General features: G+C 36.1%; 1 protein-coding gene across 3 annotated transcripts; it reads right to left on the bottom strand.

Annotated features, from left to right (window-relative positions):
* Window positions 1–22378, bottom strand: LOC109106501 (cingulin-like). Of its 3 annotated transcripts, XM_042740886.1 has the most exons (22): window positions 22220–22375; window positions 22069–22140; window positions 15708–15986; window positions 13853–14504; window positions 13258–13358; window positions 13109–13178; window positions 10045–10160; window positions 9793–9925; window positions 9283–9495; window positions 8972–9120; window positions 7986–8106; window positions 7697–7909; window positions 7397–7618; window positions 5968–6216; window positions 5685–5855; window positions 5442–5603; window positions 5273–5362; window positions 4336–4419; window positions 4068–4186; window positions 3447–3555; window positions 3195–3358; window positions 1–1657 (listed from the first exon to the last, which is right to left on the bottom strand). In XM_042740886.1, the coding sequence occupies exons 3-22, from the start codon at window positions 15983–15985 to the stop codon at window positions 1510–1512; spliced, it is 3564 nt and encodes a 1187-aa protein (XP_042596820.1). In that variant the 5' UTR covers window position 15986; window positions 22069–22140; window positions 22220–22375; the 3' UTR covers window positions 1–1509. The 3 variants fall into 3 exon arrangements, with proteins under 3 accessions (XP_042596820.1, XP_042596819.1, XP_042596818.1); XM_042740885.1 differs by lacking the exon at window positions 22069–22140 and having other exon boundaries at window positions 22220–22378; XM_042740884.1 differs by lacking the exons at window positions 22069–22140; window positions 22220–22375 and adding an exon at window positions 17713–17855.
* Between the last annotated feature and the right edge of the window lie 1535 nt (window positions 22379–23913).

Below are 23913 nucleotides of genomic sequence, written 5' to 3' on the forward strand. Positions count from 1 at the left end.
TACTAAAGTACTGAATTTATTTCTGATAAAAAAGGTTTTGCTTACAGAAATATACAAACCTTTGATTTAATCAGTGCTTAATGCAAATTCTATTACAAATAAATACAAAATACATGTACATAAATCATTCTCATTTACTTTGGAACAAGAACAATTACAAACAAATAATTATTAGATTTACAAGGCATTGTAATGGTGTACCATTCACATGAATCACATGCTGTGTGCATAGATAAAGTCCTGTAGATATAGACGAGAACAGGCAGCTTGTTATCAAAAAATGAGTTAATGTGTCTGCTAGAGGATTATGAGACGACTATGGTAGAAAATATTTCAGCTACTTTATATAACATTTGCCTCAATATTATACATTGAAGTAAAAAACAGTAGATCATGTGCTGGTAAACTAACAAAATAAACAAAATTAATAATTTTCATAGTTTTACCATCAGGAATGAACACTGACTTGTCTTTTAGCCTGTCGGTTAATAATAAAAAAAAAAATGTGGAAACAGAAACACTAGTATAAAAATATACAATAATTGCATAACAGAAAAGACAGAATTTCACAGTGCAGCTGATTTAGAAACGCTCTGATGTTTTATAATGCTAAATTACATGGTACATCAGCATTTGTAAGGAAATAGTAGTAATGTAAGTATGGCTGAAATGTAAATGTCTTTATTGTGATTATGTTGTTATAAATTGTATTTTAGCATCACTGATGCTTCTGTGTAGTGCTGATTCACTCGTACCTGGAACTTACTGCAAACAAGGGAATAAGTGTGTTACAAAGAGCTGGAGTCTAAACAGAGAATGAAATATAATCTCTTTCTTCAAACTAAAACTTGATTTTGCTCTTTCTCATCTATTCTCTTGGATCTGTGTTTTGAACTATTACCTGTATTTCTCTCTGTATTGCTATACTACATTATAGTCACATATACTTTTTATTCTTTTCTTCCCCCATTCAGATGACTACTCTTTCTCTCTCTCTCTGCTAACTGGATTTTTGGAAAAATGTTCTCTGCTGTGTTCATTTCTTCTTCTAATACCCTGATATCCTTCATCTCCCATTAGCCTCTCTTAACACACTCCTAATGAATTCATCAGTGCTCATAATCGGTCACGGGGACCCTTAAAACAAAATTAAATCCTGTTTCTTTCCCTCCATCTCTGTTAATTCACTTTATTCAAAAGTGCTTATTTCTTCTATTAACCCCTAATTACTTAAACTAAAAAAAGTCTCAAATTGTCTTTGCTAATTTGAGCTGAGGTGAAATTCAGTTTCTAAACGGCTTCAACTTTGAACTTATCTCCTCTAAAAAAGTATTTTTTATACTAAAGGGATCATTAAGGCTTTTCTCATAAAAGTCTCTAAGTTGGATGTCTAGATAAATAAAGCCATGTCTGAAATCTATTTGACTCACTGACTCAAAAAGAGTGGGAATTTTAGAGCAGCGCTTATTGTGTGTCCAGGAATGAAGCATCAGATTTCTCTCTCGGTCTTCAGCAGGAACTGGTCTGTAGGTTGCTCTCGGTGAGGATGGAGGTTATGCTGGAATGATCATACAATCCATTATCATCATCATCATCATCATCAGAGCTGAGCACTGAAGACTCCAGAGCTGACTGTCGGGCCTGCTGGATCTTCCTCCTGAGGGGAAAAAAACAAAACATGTATTCATACCAAAAATTTGCGGGTCTTTCGGTTCGGTACGCATGTGTATTGAACAAATCGTTCCGTTTTTTATTTCAGGAAATTCAGACAATAATTGCCGTTTTGGTGCTCTGTGATGTGGCGTGACAGATGTATAAAAGCTGTATAATCGCCTCAGTTCTAACTACTTTTAAAGTTAAGTAAACATGAATGAACATCTCACCCCTCACGTAATCACTCAATTAGTGTTTCAACCATTTAAAGACTTCATTAAAGCAGCTTGTAAACAAAATGTCACGTAGCATTTCATTTACTTCAGGCAAGTCAGCAGTGTTTATAGCTCATTATTTGCTAGAGAAATGAAGTCTAGTTAAGAGCATTTTGCTAAATATTTGATTTAGATTTCACTTTACTTGTTAGTGATGTCTTGTTTAATGTATGTTTAAATAAATCTTTTATGAAACAAGTTATGGCAGCCACTGTGTAAATTTTGTTTCAACAACAAATTGAAATTGTATGATTTATAAGTTTATTTAAAAACTGCATTTTGTGCAATTTACATGTTTGCATTCAATTTTTTTTTATTTGAGTGTTGATTATTATAGTTAAAAATAGTTTGGGCTCTGTTGTTAATTGTAATTTTATAGTAAAGTAAAATGACACTATAGTTTAGAGACCATAAGGTAAAATTTTTATCCCTAAGAAAACTGTAATTACAATAGAATTTATTTAAAGAAAGAGCTATTTGTTTAGTAAACCATTGTTAGGAAAAAAACTAAACAGAAACATATATATATATATATGTATGTATATATATATTTATATTTATATATATATATATATATATATATATATTTATATATGTATGTTTTTTTTTTTTTTTTTTTTATATTATATATATGTATATATATATATATATATATATATATTTATATATATATATATATATATATATATATATATATATATATATATATATATATATATATATATATATATATATATATATACATACATATATGTTTCTGTTTAGTTTTTTTCCTCATGCTGTACCAAAAATCTACAATACAATAGTAATGACCGCACACTGATATAACTGCTCCATTCAAAATTTTACTGCAACGTATTGTATTTGTGGCATGTGCAAAATTATTATTATTTTTTTTGCATTGGTAATGGTTGCACTGTCGTTGGTAATGGTTCTCTGGGAAAGAAGGACATGAGTGTGGGAGCACACATTTTTTGTTGTATATTCATTCATTTTTTGCCTTGATGTAAATAATCTTCTGAACCCTCAAGAAATGGTTCAAGGTTTTAATGGATAAAATAAACTTCTAGATGCAAATGTAAAGGATGACTGACATGTCACAAGTTATTCCCACACTCAGCTCCTGCAGTTTTGGTTTGTTTTTTGGCCACTTCACACTGAACAAAACAGCAAACCAGCCATAGCTGCTCTTTATAAACAAAAAAAACTTATTTATATGAAAAAAAGGAAATACTCCATTTTCTTCTCTCAGTCAAACACACATACTTGAGTTCATTCTCTAGTGCCGTGACTTTGGACTGCAGCGCCTCCTTCTGTTCCTGCATCTCCTCCATGTCTCTGATGGCCTTCCTCCTCAAACCCTCCAGCCGCTCCGCCTCGGCCTCTCCTTCATCCACCTGCCTCTTCAGAGCCTTCACACGCAGAGTCAGCTGAAGAAGCACACATGCATTAAACACAAACAATCACGGGTCTCTCACACACTGCTATATGAGCACATGTAACGTGTGTATTCTTCACCTGGTCTCTCTGCTCTGTGTGCTGATGTCTCTCCTTATCCAGGGTGATGTTCAGCTCCTTTAGTTTCCTCTCCAAACGCCTCTGAGAGGACACCACAGAGTTCTTCTCTCTGTAAAAACACACAACTATATGCTTGAACCTCAGGACTTCCTAAACTTGACATGTACTGAATTTTTTCTTATTGTTTAGGTGATGCAGTGATTTTTCTTTTTTTTTTCTTAATTTAATGAAATTATTTATTCTGGTACATATACAAATACATAGCTAGAATAAAATGTTAAACTTTTTTGGTAAAGCCAGTGAAAATATTGGCAGAGCAAATTAAAATCTAATCAGGCAAATAAATCTACTGACATTTCCCCCAGCGTTATTTTATAAAAAAAAAATTCTGCATCAAAATTAGTAGTAGTTTTAAAGTAGAAGCAGTTTTTGCACACCGATTTATGGCCTGCATTGTCTACAGTCTGTGTTTTTTCTAGCAGCATAAAGTGCTTTCAATTAAAGAAGAGTGCTTCTCTCAAGCATTCTGTAGTGCTTTGTGGGTAATGTAATTGTTTCTGCCACTTCATGGTAGTGGCAGTTTTAGAACCGCAGTTCATTAGGACCTCTTTTTTTATTTACCTCTCCTCTGCACGCAGTCTTTCCTCGAGGTCCTGGATTTTGCTCTCCAGCTGAGACACACCAGTAGAGGAACGTGACTGGCCCTCCATCTCAGCTACACGAGATTTATAATCCTTTATCTGAAAGAGATGCAGATTAGATGAAACCCTGTGGCCAATTTGAATGAAAGCATTGTACAGTTAAAAAAAGAAACGCTTTTGAATGCAGTGAATGCAGCGTACAGTAAGACTATAGATCTGTCGTACTGTTCAATAGTCATGTGGCATACCTGTCTCTCCAGAGCGTTTTTGTCCAGTTCCAGGTCTTGTTTGGAGGATCGTTCTTGCATGAGCTCTGCACGCAGCTGTTCAATCTACAATGAGAGTAGAATTACCACCACATTTTGATTAAAGCATTTAGCAGATCACAGACCTGAATGCCTTGTAGAGGCACAAAGATAATGGAAGAAACTTTAATTGATTATTAATTATGGGCACTACATTACAAAAATATAATTACATTACTTGGCAATATTCAAATATTACCATTACAGCCCTAAATGATAATTATTGTCAAGATTTAACATCTTGGCAAAAATGTATTAAGAAATATGTATAGAATTATATATAATATAAGCCCCTTGCTACTATACAAGCTAGCCACATTATGGTACATATATTTTCATATTTCTTTCTGTATCTTTATTCTTATTTTTTAATTAATGTTTTATTTAATTGCATTTAGTAAACAAACAGCTGTTTATACACTACTTTTCAGAAGTTTGAGGCAAGTAAGATTTTTTTTTTTTTTTTTTGCGTGGGAATAGTGTTCCCTAATCTACAGTTTTATTGATTCATATTTTTGATATTGATTAATATTGACTGATATTTTTTAAAGACTATTTTTATTCAGCATTAAATTGATCAAAAGTGACAGTAAATACATTTTTACAGGATTTTAAATAAATATCATTCTTGTGAACTTTGTATTCCTCAAAAAAAAATAATAATAATAAAACAAGCAGCATGACTGCTTTTAACATTTATAATAATAATGAGAAGAAATGTTTCTTGATCACTAAATAAGTATATTAGAAAGGATCATGTGTAGTAGACTGGAGTAATGACTGCTGAAAATTCGGCTTTGGCATCACAGGAATAAGTAGCATATTTTAATTAAGAATTTAAAAAATCTTACCAACCCCAAACATTTGAATGGCAGCGTACCTGATCTCGGCTCCTGGTGATTCTTTCTGACAGCATCTCTGCATTGTTCTTTTCCTCGTCTAACTCAAGCTCCAGGTGCTTGATTTTGTCCTGCAGGTGGAGACATAGAGTGAAGACTATCTCCATTACACCATTTCACTAAAACACCATATGTGAAGGTGAAACACACCTCCAAGCTGCGGATCTCTCTCGAGCGGTCGTTTTGTGTGGTACGCTGCGTCTCGATCTCACTCTCCATATGTTTGAGGCGGTTGGTGAGCATCTCTTTATCTAATAAAGCATTATCTCGATCCTCATAACTTGAGAACAGCTCCTTCTTTTGACGGGCCAACTAAAAACAAGCAAAATTGTATGACCACAAATTGAAGACGGATTAAAAAGGTTTGGATTTTTAATGAGGCCAGAGTTGCACCTCTTCCTGTAGGGAATGGATGGTGTTCTGTGCTCTCTCCAGCTCACTGATCTTCTCTTTGGCGTTTTTATGTGAGTCCTGCTGCTCTTTCCTCCACTTGTCTTTCTGTTCATCCAGCTGAGCCTGCAGGAGCCGCACCTCCTCACGGGATGCTGCAGACAAGCGCTCCATCTGACATGGTGAAACAGAGGAAAAGGGGTGTGAGGAAGCAAGAGAGAGATAAGGACAGACAGAAAGTAAAATGATGCATGGCGGATTCAAATTTGTGTTAATGAACACATACCTCTTTATTGAGTTTGTCTAGTGCTCTCTCCTGCTGCCTCTTCTGGTCCTCGAGCTGTGTGTTCTCCTTGCGGACAGCATCTCTGTCCTTCTCCTTCTCTTCAAGATTACGAGCCAGCTCGTCCCGCTCTAGGCCCAGTCTGGAGCTCTCGCGCCTGGACTCCTCCAGCTGCTGTCTCAGTTTCCTGGTCTCCTCCTGCTGCTCCTGTTCAGCCTCAATACTCTGGGACGTGCGCTCCTGCAGCTGAGACTACAGACACACAGATAACGTGTCAGAGAAAAAGAGAGAACAAACAGATAACGGTCTGTTTTTTAAGAAAACATTCCAGGATTTTTCTCCATATAGTGGACTTCAATTGGAACCAACGGGTTGAAGGTCCAAATTGCAGGCTCTACATGATCCCACCTGAGGAATAAAGGTCATATCTTGTGAAACTATCTGTCATTTTCTAAAAATAAATAAATAAATAATACTAATTTACATACTGTTTAACCACAAATGCTCCTTTTACACTTGCTCTGCAATGCACAGGCGTGACTTCACACATTACATAATAACGTTGGAAAGGTCACAAATGATTAGTTCTTTGCCTGTGTACTTCAGTTCAAAAAGGTAGGGTAGCGCGAAAAACTCCATTTCATTTTCTCCTCCAACTTCGAAATTGCCCGACATCGTTGTTTTAACTTTTTTTTGTAATGGGCCTTTGACTTTCTTTGCACGTACACTTTGTAAACACTGGGTCTGTACTTCCACTTACATCATGCATGACCTTTCCAATGTGACTACCTAATGCATGAATTTGAGCTAGTGCAAGACAAGCATTTGTGGTAAAAAAAAAAAATAATAATTATATATATATAAAGTATAATTTTTTTTTTTTTTTTTTTTTTTAGAAAAATGACCAATCATTTTGCTAGATAAGACCCATATTCCTTGGCTGGGATCATGCAGAGCCCTTTGAAGCTGCACTGAAATATGCATTGGGTCCCATTGAAGTCCACTATATGGAGAAACATACTGGAATGTTTTTCTCAAAAACCTTAATTTCTTTTCAACTGAAGAAAGAAAGACATGAACATCTTGGATGACATGGGGGTGAGTAAATTATCAGGATTTTTTTTTTTTTGCTGGAAGAGAACTAATCCTTTAAGCTCAATGAGAGCCATCTTTTTCTTCCTTCATAAGATGGCAATAGGTCACTTTCCAAAACCTTCGCCCTCTCTCTTCCCCTCTGGTGTAATGTGCTGCCAACCTCCACCCGAGTCCCCAAAACTCCAGACCATCAGATCTTTTAAAATGCAGCTGGCCAAAAGCACTTAACCACTCCACACTCTTAAACCAATGCACTTACACACACATTTATTGTAGTTTAATAAGAGGGAAAATAAGGTGATATTCATTACACGATTATGTTAATCTGCATCCTAACCTCCAGGCGTATGATTCTCTCCTTCATACGCGCATTAGTTTCCTCGAATTCCTTGTGCTCATGTGTCAGATTGTTTACTTGGGTCTGAGCAGAGCTGAGTTTGTCTCTCTTCGCCTGCAGCTCTTCTTCAGTTGAGAGCAGCTGACTGCGCAGTTGGCCCACCTCTTCTTGCATGTCACTCAACTCCTTGCGCAGGGCCTCCACCAATGAAGGTTCTGCTAGCTGCCGGAGGCAAATAAAAATTGTAAGTAAAACACAAATGGATGGTACCTGCGTTGATGCTGTAATACTGTACGGTACCTGTTTGGCCCTCTCATGAGCTTTAGTCAGCTCTTCTTTATCTCTGCGTGACTGGTCCCTCAATCTATCAATCTCATATTTCTGCTCTGCTTCAAGCTCCTGTTTGGTCTTCTTTAATAACACAATTTCCATTGTCTTCTTGTCAAGATCTGTTCTTAATTTATCCATATCTGCCTGGGCCTTCTGTAGGTCAGCACGACAACGCTCAAGTTCCTATAAAAATACAATGAGTATTTTAAGTCTTTAAGAATTTAACATTCATAAGCAAAAGAGCGTGTACAGTATATACCTGGCTGACTGTCTGGGTCTGTTTGGGATCTGGTATCTGCTGTTTCATTGTGTTGATTTTCTCCTGCAGATCTTTCAGCTCCTCCTCAAACTCCTCTTTCTCCATACGAGCCTGGAGTAACCTATCACACACGTATATACACACATAATATAAACACAGACAAACACCATATGCAAAACCGTAAGTGTTTAATAACAAATATATACAGTCTGCTGTGCATAGCAGATTTTAAAATGTCCTAAATAAGAACTTACTGTAATACAATTGAACTCCTAATATTTCCTAATGATGTTAATTTGGGTGGACAAACTATTGATTTAGTGTCAAGATCCAAGATCCATAATGTGAAATTAATTTTGCTTATGTGCATTTTTTATTGGACTCTGTCTCAATTAATGGTACCGTCTTGCTCTGTTACAGACAGGCCATTCAGAGATGGAAAAATTAGTTTGGTGTATTTAAGTTTGTAGATTAGCAGAATCTTTTCTGGAAAAAAAAATTTTTTTATTTCTTGATGCAGAGTATTTGTGATGATCAACTAGTGATGAGGTAATTAGAGCTGTCATATGGAAGGTATCACGATTTTCTGTAATGTTTAGTAATGTAAAAGCTAGTTCCTTTAAATTCAGTAAGGATTTTGTGTTTTCAAATTTTGATTTAGTACACAAAAAAAAGAAAAAGAAAAATCACACACAAAGCATCACATCATTTGTTTAAAATTATAGTTGTGGGATCTTAGACAAGTCAGACTTACAAATACTAATTGGTTCAATCACACATCTACACATAAACCTACAGTCTTCTCTCAGCTAATCTGAGAGCGTCTCTCACTCTGCTTTGGGTTGAACCCGTTGTCCACTGTCCCAATAAAATGCATACAACAAAAAAGGAGAGACAAATACACATTAACAAAAAAGACAGAACTAAGGGTAATGCAAAAATAATTAAACTGTATATCTAAACTAACTTGTGCAAATGTGACTTACTCTTGTTTGGTGTTGCGTAGCTCTTCTCTGCTGGACTGAAACTGTTCTCTCCAGTGGTTTCCCTCATCTCTGCTATCCTCCAATTGCTGCTGAAGAGACCTTACCGTAGAGTTTACGTGGTGACGCTCGGCTTCAATACTTGCCTGAGACTGAGGCACAGAGAGATAATCACGTTGTGCATATGTGCAACATAAATCCTATTTAAAGTGCTGTGAGCTTAATCACTTCTTTCTAAATTGCATGATAACAGGTGTTCAACAGGGTTCTGTCTTGGGTCCCCTTTAATTTCCTGTTCAACATTGGGCGTGTACCTGTGAAACCTGATCCATGCTTGATCGTAATCTCTCCATGTCTTGGCTGTACTGCTCTCTGAGAGCCTCTATCTCCTTGTCATGTGTGGAGACCTCATCTTTCAGTGCCCCCTTTAGAGCAGTCAGCTCTCTCTCTCTCTGCCTCAGAATATCCTCCTGCTTCCGACACAGCTCTGCAGCTTCGGCCAACTCACCTCTCACTGCCATCAACTCCTGTACACAAACAAATCATAATTATTTTTAATAATCTCAATAACAACACAACAATATAATTTTACTACTAGTAATTTCCATTTTCTGTCTGCAGACTAATGTCTGCAGTACAGTAAGCATGAATTAAATATTTTAAGGGTTTTCACAGGATTTAAAACACTTCCAACTAAGCGTTGATTTGTCATTATAAATTCTTTATTTTTTGCATTTGTGACCTTTTTAATCTCAGTCTAGTGTGTGTGTGTGTGTGTGTGTGTGTGTGTGTGTGTGTGTGTGTGTGTGTGTGTGTGTGATCACCATGTGCATAGTGTCAGCCTGAGCTTTGCTGTCTGTCTCTCTCCTCAGCTCCTCCTGTAGTCCTGCCAGCTGATCCTCCAGCTCTCTAACATGAGATTCTGCATTCTCTCTGTCCATTCGTAACTGAGTTAGCCTGGTAGAGAGATAAGCAAGCAGATAAAACCTAGTTTAACTATACATTACTTTGCATATTTTATATAATTCTCACCACAGATGTGTTAATGTCCATGTTGGTATTTGGGGTTGTCTTACTCTGAGTGTGTTTGGTGCAGCTCTGTATTCTTCCGTCCCAGCTGTTCCTGCAGCAGTACATTTTCATCCAGATATTTCTCAAGCTCCTCCTTCAAGGAGTCATCAGATTTGTTCACCTGAAATCCGAGGGGCAACGGTTATACACCTACAGTATTCTCTGAAGTATACATACCCCTTTTCTTATAAGTTCAAGAATATTTAAAAATTAGAGATCAGAATTTTATTTAGTTGTATTTGTGTTTCTCATTGTATCATGTGTTGCCCCAAGCATCAACTGTCTGCAGACATTTGTGATAGTCACTATGGGGAAGAACTCAAATATGCTGGGCAAGCTGGGGGCTTGAACAGGAAGTATGTAATTTTTTTAACAGGAAAGTTTGTGTAAATGACATTTACAGTACTAAATGATAACTTTATAATTATTACTTTGATTGATTAATGGTTGCTTTTTATAATAGTTAAAATAAAATATAAAATAAAAAATACAATACAATACAAATTATAACTTCATTAGGACAGTAGTAAATAAAAACATCTTGCTGTAAACGTATGAGAAGAACTTTACTGTATATAACAGTGCATCAAACAGCTTTTCTTGTAAACAAGGCATTACAAGATTATGCTCCAATCAGCTCAAAACACTATAATCCAAGTCCACCTCTATGATAGTATTTAGAAGCAGGAGTAGTAATTAGTGGTTTGCTACCCCTGCTGAGACATATAGTAATAGGCTTGAGGATTTAATCCTGTCTAAAGATCACTATACTAAGTAATTGTTCTCAGAAAGAAACAATACAGTCCTTGCCTAGAAAGCAAACAAGGAAGCACATATGAGAGTTTTAAATAATTCTCAAAAGCTCAGCATTGAATACAAAGAATTACTACAATAATACTACACATTTACTACACAAGCGTTTGTGGTTCGTACATTTTTTTATGTTCTTGAAAGAAGTCTCTTATGCTCCCAAAGCTGCATTTATTTGGTTAAAAAAAAAAAAAAAACAGTTAAAACTGTAATATTGTGAATCACATTTTAAAATAACTGTTTTCTATTTTAATATGTTTTACAATGTAATTTATTCCTGTAGCGTCAAAGCTGTTTTCATCAGCCATTTCTCCAGCCTTCAGTTTTACATATGTCTTCATAAATCATTTTAATTTGCTGATTTGGTTCTCAAAAAAATAATTTCTTATCATTATTATCAATGTCGACAACCTAATATTGCTGCAAGAACAAAAAGAACATAAGTGTCTTTACAGTCACTTTGCTGAATTGTGAATTAACTGCTTTAAAAATAATAATAATAATTTATATATTACAGACACCAAACTTCTGAATGGTCAAATGTAAATATATCATAAAATAAACCACAAGCTATTAAATCGATTACATTGAATCACCTTCAATATAAAATACCTCCATCAACATTTAGCACAGTATGCAGGTTTTTTGATGGCTTTAACATCGATATGTCACACCGGTTTTAAAAGTCTCATAATTAACTTCAGCTCAGGTACTCAAACACTCACCTATGGTGTTAACTTGTTCCTGGCAGCAAAACCCAGATGCATTTATCAGGCATCTAGGTCTTCTCAGATAATTATACAGAAGCTAAATGGCCCACTGTTTGCCTCAGAGAGTAACTCTTATGACTTGCATTCCAAACTTATACAGTACATCACCATATGGTTTACTTACGATGTTCAAATATGTGACCCTGGACCACAACACCAGTCGTAAGTGGCACAGGTATATTTGTTGCAATCGCCAAAAATGCATTGTATGGCTCAACATTTTCGATTTTCCATGAAGATATTTATAAGAAGTGCCTACCATAAATATTAAAACTTAATTTTTGATTAGTAATATGCATCGCTAAGGACTCCATTTGGACAACTTTAAAGGTAATTTCCTCAATATTTAGATTTTTTTGTAACCTTAGATTCCTGATTTTCAAATAGTTGTATTTCAGCCAAATATTGTCCTATTCTAACAAACCATATATCAATGATGGAAAGCTTATTTATTCATAAATCTCTATTTCAAATTTACCCTTATGACTGTTTTTTTGGTCCAGGGTCACGTATAAGCTTGACAGAAGGCATTACAGGATTTTTTTTTCAGTGTCTGTTTACATTTTGAATTTCTGATGGTCAATTATTAGCATTTATAATTTAATATAATTTTATTACTTTAGATTGATCTATGCTGGATCTTTTTTATATTGTATAATTAATGTGCTTTTGTGTGGTGGAGGTAAACATTCCTTCCTCCTTTCACTCTAAAATGGACTCAGCTGTTGTAAGTGAGGTGGGATTTGCTGCCAATTCATTATAGCTTAGCAAGAGATGCCAACACCTAAAAAGCCATTAAATGTAATGCCCATTTTAGCAATGCCTGTCTGCGCACTATATACACTGCCAACTGAGCCTACCTCCACAGCTAGACCGGGTGATTTTATCACTAGAGTAAATCATCTCACACTGCGGACACTTGTTTATAACAGCTTTTGAAAAATGGCAGATTTATTTGCAGCTGGGTTTAGTCAAAGTCAGATCACTCTGTGGCTAACTTGGTAACACCCTGGGCAGCAATTTTCTAAGCAGATAATACAAGTACATCTTTTATGTACTTGAATGAGGAATGATGGCAATATTCCAAGCTGTCTGTCAAGATTATGCTATCATATATTTTGATTCTTTAGTTCGATGCACACTAAAAGCGCATTTTAAAGTAAACAAACAAGCAATATTTCTATCAAAAACACAGACTGGCTCTTATAACTGAAGGGCAGGACATTATACAATAACAGTCTCTGATTTAGTACACTTGAAACACCTTTCATAATATTAAATCATTTAATATCAAAGCCTGAACAGAACATTGTGTCTTTTTTTTGTACGGTCACCGACTGTGCTTCAGTTCACCTGAAAAGCTGAACTGGTTGTGTCATTCTGGTGGAAGTCTTTCATTTTTTGTTACATGATCAGGTGTTGATATTTGTTTTATGTTCAAAAATTTAAATGAAGAAATAGCAATGCTTCAAAATGTGATAGTCTGTACCTTCAGTCCTTGAACTTTATTACAGATGACTCGAACTCTGTGCTTAATGACAGCATCTCCCTCTGTACTCCTGCAGAATTAGGAGAAACAAAATGTTTCTAACTGTTACTCTGTATGTATTGCTGTTATGCATCAGAACAATGGTTTACCCCTGACGTAGAACATCGTAGATTATCTGCTGTATCTGATCTTCAGTTGAGAACTCTGACCCTGAACTTTGACCTTGGTCCATTAAAAGGTCAGGAGTTACCTAAATGGAGATAACAGTTTATTAAGCATCAAACACAACCCACATAGAATATGTTCAAAACAACAAAGTAACATTTCTTAAACACTCTGAAGAGTGGGCTACAATTGATACATCTGAGTAGTAACATAAGTGTGCACTCTGTTAACTTACACCAACAAGCTAAATCAAGCTAAATGACATTCAATGCCAGAGAGAACAGAGTATCAGGTTGATGAATAGCTTTACTGTAACCTTCTCAAATTACACTCTTCCAAAACTCTGACAGCATTTTGAAGGGATGCATTTAGACAGCAATGCAACTACCATGTTCAAATTAATCGCGATTAATCGTTTGACAGCACTAATAAAAATACATACATGCACACATGTAGTTTATTGTTTGAGCTACATGAATAACATTAACATAATTTCATTTAAATAAAAAGTTAATTACATTTCAGAGACTTTCAGATACTGAAAGTTATCAACTTTGTAATCGGATTCACATCACTCACATGTGCATCAACTGAAGCAGATGAAGAGACAGCCGTGACCTTGGCGACAGAACTTGAGCCACGGCCCAGGCTGCTGTAGGCAGAAGCAGGTGAGGAAGACTGCGGTGAAGAGTATGTGTTTAGGATGAGAGATGGAGCGGGTAACGGTGAGGTTGAGGTGGGTCTGTCATCTGCTTTTGGGATGGGATAGCGCCCCTTGGTGTTGGTCCCAGTGTTACCCGCCTGTGCTGCAGAGCTCCCTTCAAACCTGTCAGCGAGTCTGTGGGCAGGCGTCTGACGGATGGACTTGGGAGCTGATTGGCTGTGAGTGTGCTGGTTGTATGGAGATATTTCGACTGATTCTGATGAGGTGTAGTGACTGCCTCCAGCTCTCCCTCTTCCTAAAGTGCCATTCAGCCCTGTCTGGTAGGATCCACCCCACTGATTTCTCTCCATCCTTTCTCTGGTCAGCTCCCTGTCTGCTCCAATACCAATACCTCCATCCAGGTTTCCATAGCTACCAGAGCGTCCATCTCCAAGCGGACGTTGATCTGTGAAGTCTTCACTGCTGTTTTCTCTATCCAGTAGAGAGCCATGAGACTGAGCCCGACGCAGGGGGGTGTTCTCTCCAGACGAGAAATACGGCCCCTGGATTACCCCATCCTCTCTCCTCCTAACAAACAGACACAATTAGAGAATTACAAAAATCAAAGATACAGATTAAACATTCTTTTCTAGCTTAAATAAAGATTAATCTATAATCAATTTATAGTTTTTGAATATACAATTTATAGTTTATGAAGATTTTGAACTATTTTTAAATGTTAAAATGAATGGCTTTCAGTTAAACTGTAAATGTTGAATGGCTATAATTTAAAAAAAAAAATGCATTTAATAGAGACAGAGACATCGATAGCAATATTGGTATCAATGACACTGGCGTTCATTAATAACAGGCTACTTGGTAAAAAGATGCCATTTAACACAGATTAAAAATATATATAATACTTATATTATTTCTACATTCATTTGGAAATTCAATGTGAAATTATGACAATATACATATATTATATTAATATCCAATCAAATTACAATTAATTACAGAAAAATGTATAATTAATTAGTTAATTTTTGCAACCAATCACTAATTTCTAACCTTTAGAACTAATAACTGTGCTTAAATGCTAAAAAATTTATTTTGCCTACATATGTCTTTACTTATTTTTTTTTTATTTTTTTTCAGTAGAAGAAAGAAATGCATATAGGTTTGGAAAATAATAAATAGTTAGGTAAATGATTACATGATTTTTACTATTAACCCAAGACACTAAATGAATTTGCTTAATAATAAAAGAATTTGAGTAAAGATACTCATTTATAGGCAAGAAATATTTGTAACATTTATTTTAAGCACAGATATTTGGATGAGGTGGTTTTAAGATAATCAGAAAAATAGTTCTGTCAAATGAATAATCGCATCCAAAATAAAAGTTTTTGTTTACATAATATATTTGTGTACTGTGTATATTTATTATGTTTATACATAAATATATATATATATATATATATATATATATATATATATATATATATATATATATATATATATATATATATATATATATAAATGTAAATTTGGAAAATATTTACATGTATATATTTATATTCATATAAATTATATCATATATAAATATATTTAATATATAAACGTAACATTTTTCTTAAAATATATACATGCATGTGCATGTAGTTATATTTACTTAAACTTTTATTTTAGATGCAATTAATTGCAATTAATTGTTTGACAGCACTACACAAAAAAACAAACAAACAAACAAAAAGCAATTATTTACAAAAACAATTATTTGGAGCATACCTAGGCAGGCTGCTGTAAGCAGGTGGTTGGGATCTCAGCTGTACTCCATATGAATCTCCTTTTTCTCCCTCTTTCAGTACAACATAGGGCTGCCCTCCGATGCCCTGCACCCTCACTGCCACTCCATAGCGAGAAGGTGGCTTTTTTGGTGGCTTTTTTGATGGCTCTTTCCGAGGCTGCCCACTCACTCCCCCTCCAGTGTCCTGCAGGTCATTTATAAAGCGAATCTGTACACCATAGTCCACGGGGGTCTTCCTACCTGAGACAGGAGCAGACATCCTAGAGGGGCGATAAAGAGAGACAAACAAAGAAAATGTCAAAATATATATCTTTTTTTCAACAGCTTGAAGCATCTAGTGATCTCAAACAGATCAAATACTGCTTATGGGTCCCAGAACAATTTTTTCTCCTTCAGTTTCAGAAAATTCTTCAATAAAAAGTTCCAACCCTTCAACCAAAGCAACCAGCTCAGAGGTGAATCACAACAGCACAAAGAAATGAAAAAGTTTTTTTTTTCCCTGTCACAGCCCTGAATGTCTTTTCCTTCATACTGGCCCTGACAGAAGCAATATGATGTCCTTCGGATTACACTCCACTGCACAACCTGATCTGAAGTCACTTCCCCCTCTACAGACACTGCTCTCTTCTCCAAAAAAGCACTTTACTTCAACAAGACACAATGCTGAATTCCCTTTTCTTATTGTTGGATATTGTGCAAGATTTGGGGGCAGTGTCCTACTTGATTTATCTGACAATTAAACAAGCTTTAATTTATTGAGTTTTTCATGATCTTAAATCCTTCTGGCCTTAAATGCTAGAAATATTTTTTGTTTGTATACAAACGACTTTTTACTAATAATTAGTAAATTTGTCATAATCTGTCCAATTAAAATTCAGGTGTTACACTCCAGAATGAAGCCATGAACAGGAACAGCCATTTTAGAGGTGGAGCAAGTTACTATATATTAATAAAAGATTATAAAGACTTATATATAGACTTATTATATATATTATAAAGACATTTTTTTCTTTGTGATAATGTACACTCATGAATCCTTCACGATAAGATCAGGAACGCACATTATTAATAAAGTAAATGGGTTAAATTTCATATTGACTATTGACAATGCTGGTCTGTGTTGAAATGTGTCTAACCTACTTTACTCTCTAAAGGAGAATCTGAATAGGATTTTTACAAGCAGAACCCTACTGTTGTGCTCTATTGAGATACAGACAGACACAGACACGCAGACAGTCGAACGAGGCAGGATTGAATTACACACACTACTCTATGCTGCCCTTTACCTCTGACTCCTGGCATAGAAGACCTTCATTATTCATTAACCTGAACACACAAACACACACACATTTGTTTTTCACAGATTCCATTGACTTTCCATCCTAAACATCACCTTTTCATTAAGAAAATTTCTCAACAAAACCTAGGGAAGCTCCAGCATTACTCGTGATGTAATAGAGTAGAAAAATGAAGGTGTGTCTTGTGTGATGGAATGAAGGTATCTCAATAAGGAACAGATTAGCATGAAGGGTGTGACAGAGGAACAAAGTGCATTCTCAGACATTGGTACATCTTTACCGTTTCTCTTTCTGTCAGTCACTCTCACATTAGTCGTCCTCTTCGGTAAAAAAAAACAGCTCTGTAATACACTAAACAGACTGCAAACTACAGACACATTCAGTCTAATCAGTACTGCTTCTATTACACAAGTTATGAAGAATCCAGTGTAATAAAAAGCATGATAAACCAGTATCGGGGATGTTCGCTCCCATGACTGAATCATGGGAAGAGCTTTGAGCAACTCCTGTTCACAATAAACCTACAGATTTTGTTAAAGTGACCAAATGTCCAGTTAAAACAAACACTCAGCCTGAGATGAGTAAGACAGTGTTAAGAAACATATTTACTGTGTGACATATAAAGGAGCCTTCATGGCTAGTGCTGCAATGTGAATACAATGAAAGGGACTTTTATGTGTTTTGTCACCAGAAAGCTGTCTGCGACGGCTCACGTGTCCATGTCAATGACTGAAAGGAGACTGAAGAAAGACGGAGAGACGGGTGGATGGCTATACAGGTGTAGCGAGAAAGCAGAAGCTGCACTTCACTGATCATTTTCCCCTCTCATTCTTCATCTGTGTTTATTGTAGCTGGAGCAGTATTTATGTACTTTTAGAGTGACCATGATTAAATTCCAGATAGGTGGAGTTTTGGTCCTGACAACAGACTTTGGACATCATAAAAGTACTATAAAGCTGGACGTGCTTCTTTATTGATTGCAGGGGGACACTGTTATGTTGAATATGATGAACGTTCATCCTGAGGGACTAGACAAAAGCTGTAAACAATTTGTGCAGCAGCCAGTTGTAATATGGCAACAAATCTCATAGTATCTTTCATTTTTCACCATAATTTAAAGATATTGCATTTTGAACCAAACAGTAATGCTGGCACTTTGATCAAAGTTCCTTTGAGGCAAGCCAGGCCTAGGCAGTTATTTCCAGTTATGCTCCAATCTACCCCAAGAGGCAAAGACCAAAATCTCCTGAACTGTTAGTCAAGGTAACATTCCAGTTACATATTTTAAATCAGGAATAAAATCTGGCAATCCACAAATCAATTGTGTGTTGTTTTTTTTTAGTTCAGATTCACTCACACAAATAACAAACAGCATTTTTCAAAAAATATCTTAACTTGCATTCTGAAGATGAACAAAGTTCTTACGGGTCTGGAACAACATGAGGACGAGTAATTAATGACAGAATTTTCATTTTGGGGTGAACTATCCTCTTTAACTCTCCTCACTTAAGATTTTCCACATGATAACTGTCAGGTTATTTATTCTATAATAACAAAGATCTGGTCAAACAAACAGCCAAAATTCAGTCACGGTCTATGGTGATCCATTTCCTCTGTGTCAGTGTGTCAGTGGCCAGACAAACAGAGGCACCATTTAGCTGAATGGAGGGAGCCCATGAGTGGGATGGAGGGGGAGTATGAGGACCCTCTTCCCATTATTACAGTGAAGTGGGGCAGAAAACAAGGGCAGCTATGCTGAGAACACTGGCTTCTCTATCACACTCGCTCTCTTCTGCTCACATACACTGATCCAAATCAGAGATGTCACTGCTCCCTTCATTGGCAATAGCCTGTGGTATGCAGGGGTTTACTTATCCCTGACAAACACACTTGATTTCAACCACTCTAGGAGCAAGTATTTGTGCTTTAAGGACGAAACAATATGAATCAACCCACTGCTTTTTCTCTCTTCAAAATAAAGCACTGTTAATTATATCTGCTATATCATTTTCTCTTATGATGATTTCATGATGACGTCTATCCATCTTAAATGCTTTTCAAACTAGATTTAACCCCAGTTAATTCCACTTTTATCTATGAATAAAGCAATGTTTCTCATTTCTTTCCCCTCACTGTATTTTTGTATTTTAATTTATTTAATTGTTTTGCCCTATTCTATGTTTTATGTCTGCTGCATTACAGAATATCATACACTTACACATTAGGACTGACACATACTGTACTTTCCACGTCTCATTTCACCTGCTCAGGGAGATGATGCAACAACAAACAGTTCAATTAGCAAGTCTTAATGAACCACGTTTCTAAAATAAAATGAATCATTCTCACACCAGACCCACCCGGGATACCTGTCCACAGCTCAGAGTCTGCAACCTCCTGTTCTCCCATCAAACTGAATTCTCTGATCTTAAATTGAATCGGGACTGCAGAGCTCTCAGATGTGGAACATCTAATAGAATTAGCAGGGAACTGAGGCAGTAGGATTCAGGAGACGTCTGTGCAGTCAGTACAGTTTGTATTGTCTCTCCTGACTATTACAAACCAAATCAATGCGACTACAATCAGTGGATCAGAGCGTGTTTAGTTTTGCTCAGATATGCATTGCATCAGACATCATATCAATATAAATATGACTTCAGTCACCTTTTTTCCAGTTCAGAATTCACTTAACACAGGAACTAGAGAACAAGCATGCTTAGCATTCCCAGAGTCCTTTAGGTTTTCAACAACAACCTTTCAGCATACTTCAGTAACACTTTTGAAATCAACCGGCGGTGTATATTACAAGTATGACAAGCAGTCTGATGGGAAACACAACCTGAATCTCTGATAGTTTTCATTTATTTGAGAAGGATAAACCAATCACTGATATTCGCTCTGGGGTGATTTACCTGACAGAGGTGAGATATAGAGTTCATCTAGATTTCTCTACAAATTAAGCACTCCAAAGTTGCTGTGAGAAAGCATCTGAGAAAATGTAGCCTATTATAAGCTTTCTTGGTATCTCTCCATTAGTGTTTGACTCCCCTTTACATTCTCTGTCTCCTGCCAAACTCCCTCTCAATCTTATCTTTTCTTTCCTGCCCCCCTCCCTTCCTGAAGTTTAGTCACTCTTCTTGTTTCAATCATAGACAAACAAGAATTTCTTCTTCTGTGTGTCTAATGGATCTCACCGGCATGACTAAAACAGGCTTCACTGTTGCCAAACACAAATCGTACTTTCAGAAACCCACACAATAATATACAAAGAAATCTTATCTAATACCCGCATGTGATGTGTTCATGACTCCAAGTTTTTCCGCTTGGAAAAACTGAAGCAAGATATGACTCTTAGCTGTGAATCACACTAGAGGATTAGCATCTCACATATACAGTATTTAATAAGTTAAATTTGTCTGTGGCTCAGCACAAAGTAGTCATAGGTCAAAAACCAAGATGCCAGTGTGATATGGGAGATGCAAGAACAATACATTTTGGTTTTATGATCTAATATGTGCAAACAATGATTCAAATGAAAAGTTAGCTTTTAATTAATTCCAAAGATTCCCAACCAGGATATGTAGCTTCATAAAATTATTAAAATCCCTGATGTCACATGGATTATTTTACCAATGTCCTTGCTACGTTTCTTGGCCTTGATTGTGTAAGGACACTTGCTGTCTATGAGAGGGTCAGAGAGCTCACAGGATGCATCAAAAAAATCTTAATTTGTGTTCTGAAGATGAACGGAAGTCTTACAGGTTTGGAACGACATGTGGAACGGGTGAGTATAATGACAGAATTTTCATTTTTGGGTGAACTAACCCTTTAATAGACACTTACATTTTCAAGGTTCTCAGAAGCGGAAGTTGTCATAGTTGGGTAAGCTTTTACAGTGGTGAAAAACCTATAACAAACTTCTTTTTTGTTTTTGTTTTTTTGTCAGAAAGATGTCAAATTTGCCCTCAGCTACTGTATTAGAAACACTCATGCAGCAGCGCTAACTAGTTTGTATTGTTTTATATTAGTTTCTTTGTGTAATTTAATGCCAAGCTAAGCAAACACAAAACATGGTGTTATAAATTACACTTTAAAAAAAAGAAACTATAAAAAAGCCTTTGCTAGATTTTCCAAAGTTAATAATAGTGGAAACTTGTCACAGTCTGTGAAAAGGGTCCATAAGATAGCCTAAATAACATACATTTAGAGAATAGGGTGAATATTCATTTCATCTTAACCTTAAATCACTGTAATAATGACCACTTTAACAATATTAATGATCATTATACTGAATTATATCCAATATTAGAAAAAAAAAAACAACAACACATAGGCTATTTTATATTGAGCCTTACCAATGGAGCTGTGGGGGTACACAAAAAAAACAGGTCGTGAGGCAATTATTTAAATGACTGAGAATGATTAATATTGTAGAGTTTAAGTGCCACTGTTCAACCCAGGCCTATAAAATTCGTCTGCACTGAGTTACCGGTTTCAAATCTCTAAAGATCCTGACGTCTGGATAACATGACCACGGAGTTACCAAACGAGCTATGTATCAAATATAACACTTTAATTTACCAAAAGGTTGGTTGTTGTTTCATTTAATAGCCCCTTTAAACATAAACACACGTTTGACAGCCTACCTGACACGGTAACCTGATCGCTCACGGCATGTTTGACACAAACTCGTTCTTCATTTGAATGAAAATTGAGCTATTCAGACAAGACTTTAAATGTTTAGCGGACTTTCGGGGCTGTGGTGAGGAGGTAAACAATAGCAACACTGTAAAAGCGGGACTGTTTGCCACGTCAAGCTTTACTCTCAGGAGTTTTTCTCAAAGCGAGAAGCGCAGGTGTTCACCTGGCGATGCACCTGCGCTATGTGCGAAAGTCTCTCGGGCGATCGCGCTCATTTTCAGCGAAAACTAATGGAAAATACTGTCATTGCGCGGGCTAGACAATAATCATTTAGCAGATTTTAATCCATTTTCAGAGAAGACCACTTAAGAAAAACACAAAATACAACTAGGCTATAGCCTACCTCACAGTATGCGAGCGAAACAAGTGTCACTCCCAGCGGAAGAAAGTTGAGCTCGAGAATGAGTTGGAGTATCTGCTCGACAAACATATTAGAATCAATTTCTAGTTACAGGCTAACAGGTTTAGCGAGACAAAAATAACATTTAACGTACCTGATGTTAAGGCAAAGTTTATATTTCCCTCTGCTGAATCTTCCTCTGTTTCCTCCTGTGGTTCTCCTACGTGAGAACTAATAGCGTAAAAGTAAAGAAGGTCTCTTTAAATGTGACAGCTCTAACTAATAAACCCAAGGGAAAACATTTGCTAAAGACAACCTGTTACCTTTCAGACCGATACCACATGCCCTGCCCACTTTGCGCGTGAGGATAATCTCATTGGCTGATAGTGGCGTCGTGGGTGGAACGCGTGAAACCATTTCTGTTTCGTTATTGGTGTTTGGTGAGCTTGTGTGTCAATCACAATTAAATCTGGAACTAGTTTGTCTGTGGATCAGTGAAATGTAAATATAATATGATTTAAAGACCGCAAAGTTTAGTTTTGTCACTAAACTGATACAGTGGGCTTAAACTTCTACGTGCACATTCTTGTAACTGCTTATTGCGCAATTCGATAGGCCCTATGTATCCATAGAGTTGTGAATGTTGTTTATACTGACGTGGTCTTGTAGATAGACTATAGATACTATAACATCTGATATATCAGTGAGAAGTTCCATTGCAAAACAGGGTTTGGATGTTCATAAAAATATCTGGTTTTGTAAATAAAATGCATTAAAATCAGAATGGAGAAATGCGCATCATACAAAGTAGCCTACAATCAAAAATAGTGCAGAATCTGAGTGCAACTGGTTATACTAGTTAGTTGGTCCGCCGATGAGTGTAAATGTCCCGTGTGTAGCCTACTGCTGTCTTGTAATTCATCTGGATTTCATTTTCCTTTGATCTTTTTCAATAACTGGAAAAACAGGTTCAGATGCTATTCAATAAATTTTACGAGTGTTCATAAACACTTGAAAATACTGTTACTCTTCACCGTGGTAACCACCAGTACGTGTGGGCAGAGTATCAAGTAGGCTATGCCTATTCAGCTTCTCTGATTCTCCCCCTGGACGTCATTTGTGTGTGTGTGTGTGTGTGTGTGTGTGTGTGTGTGTGTGTGTGTGTGTGTGTGTGTATTCAGAGTCATTTATCTTTTCAAAACAATGCAAAAATAGAAATGTGTGTATAACCATATAGCCTACAGTAGGTAGTAAGTCAGTGCCAATTAGGCTAGATCAATTTTAAAACTTTGCAAAAAAAACCCATTAAATAATTAAATAATGAATGTTTACGTCTTATCGATGAATTGTGGAAGTTTTTTTAATCAACCACTAGATGGAGGCAGTATAAATAACTTTAAATTGCCCTTGCGTCTGCCCTAACTTGGGACAGTTACCCGGTGTAAACTGCTGCCCCTCTGTGGTAGCGTCTTGCACAATAAGCCACATTTTTTAGCATTCAGAATTTTTTTTTTTTTTTTTTTTTTATCAGATCATATTTAAATATTTATTACATTTTACCTGTTTTTGTTGCTTTTTCATTATTATTTTTAACATATTTTATTTAATATTTACTGTTTAAATTAAGCTAAAAAGTCTAGGCCTATTATTTACAGATGCGACCACATGTCCCGCTATTAGGGGAACATGTGTTCGATTATCTTTATTTCGTGGCCAACAACGGTGGAAATGTCAAAAAGTTGTTTATTTTAGTTGTATATTTATATATTTACTTGCTTAACCAGCAATGGACCTTTAGCTACTGGATTAGCCTGGAATACAACGATGGAATGGAAATGTAAATTTGCC

The sequence above is a fragment of the Cyprinus carpio genome, chromosome B16 (genome assembly GCF_018340385.1).
Source record: "Cyprinus carpio isolate SPL01 chromosome B16, ASM1834038v1, whole genome shotgun sequence".
NCBI classification, from domain to species: Eukaryota; Metazoa; Chordata; class Actinopteri; order Cypriniformes; family Cyprinidae; genus Cyprinus; species Cyprinus carpio.

Coding starts and splice junctions, on each gene's coding strand:
- LOC109106501 (XM_042740884.1), bottom strand. CDS start 17,840: ATGATCAGTGAAGTGCAGCTTCTGCTTTCTCGCTACACCTGTATAGCC. Junction 13,179..13,257: donor TACGATGTTCTACGTCAGGG/GTAAACCATTGT, acceptor CTAATTCTGCAG/GAGTACAGAGGGAGATGCTG. Junction 9,121..9,282: donor GCATGGATCAGGTTTCACAG/GTACACGCCCAA, acceptor TCTGTGCCTCAG/TCTCAGGCAAGTATTGAAGC.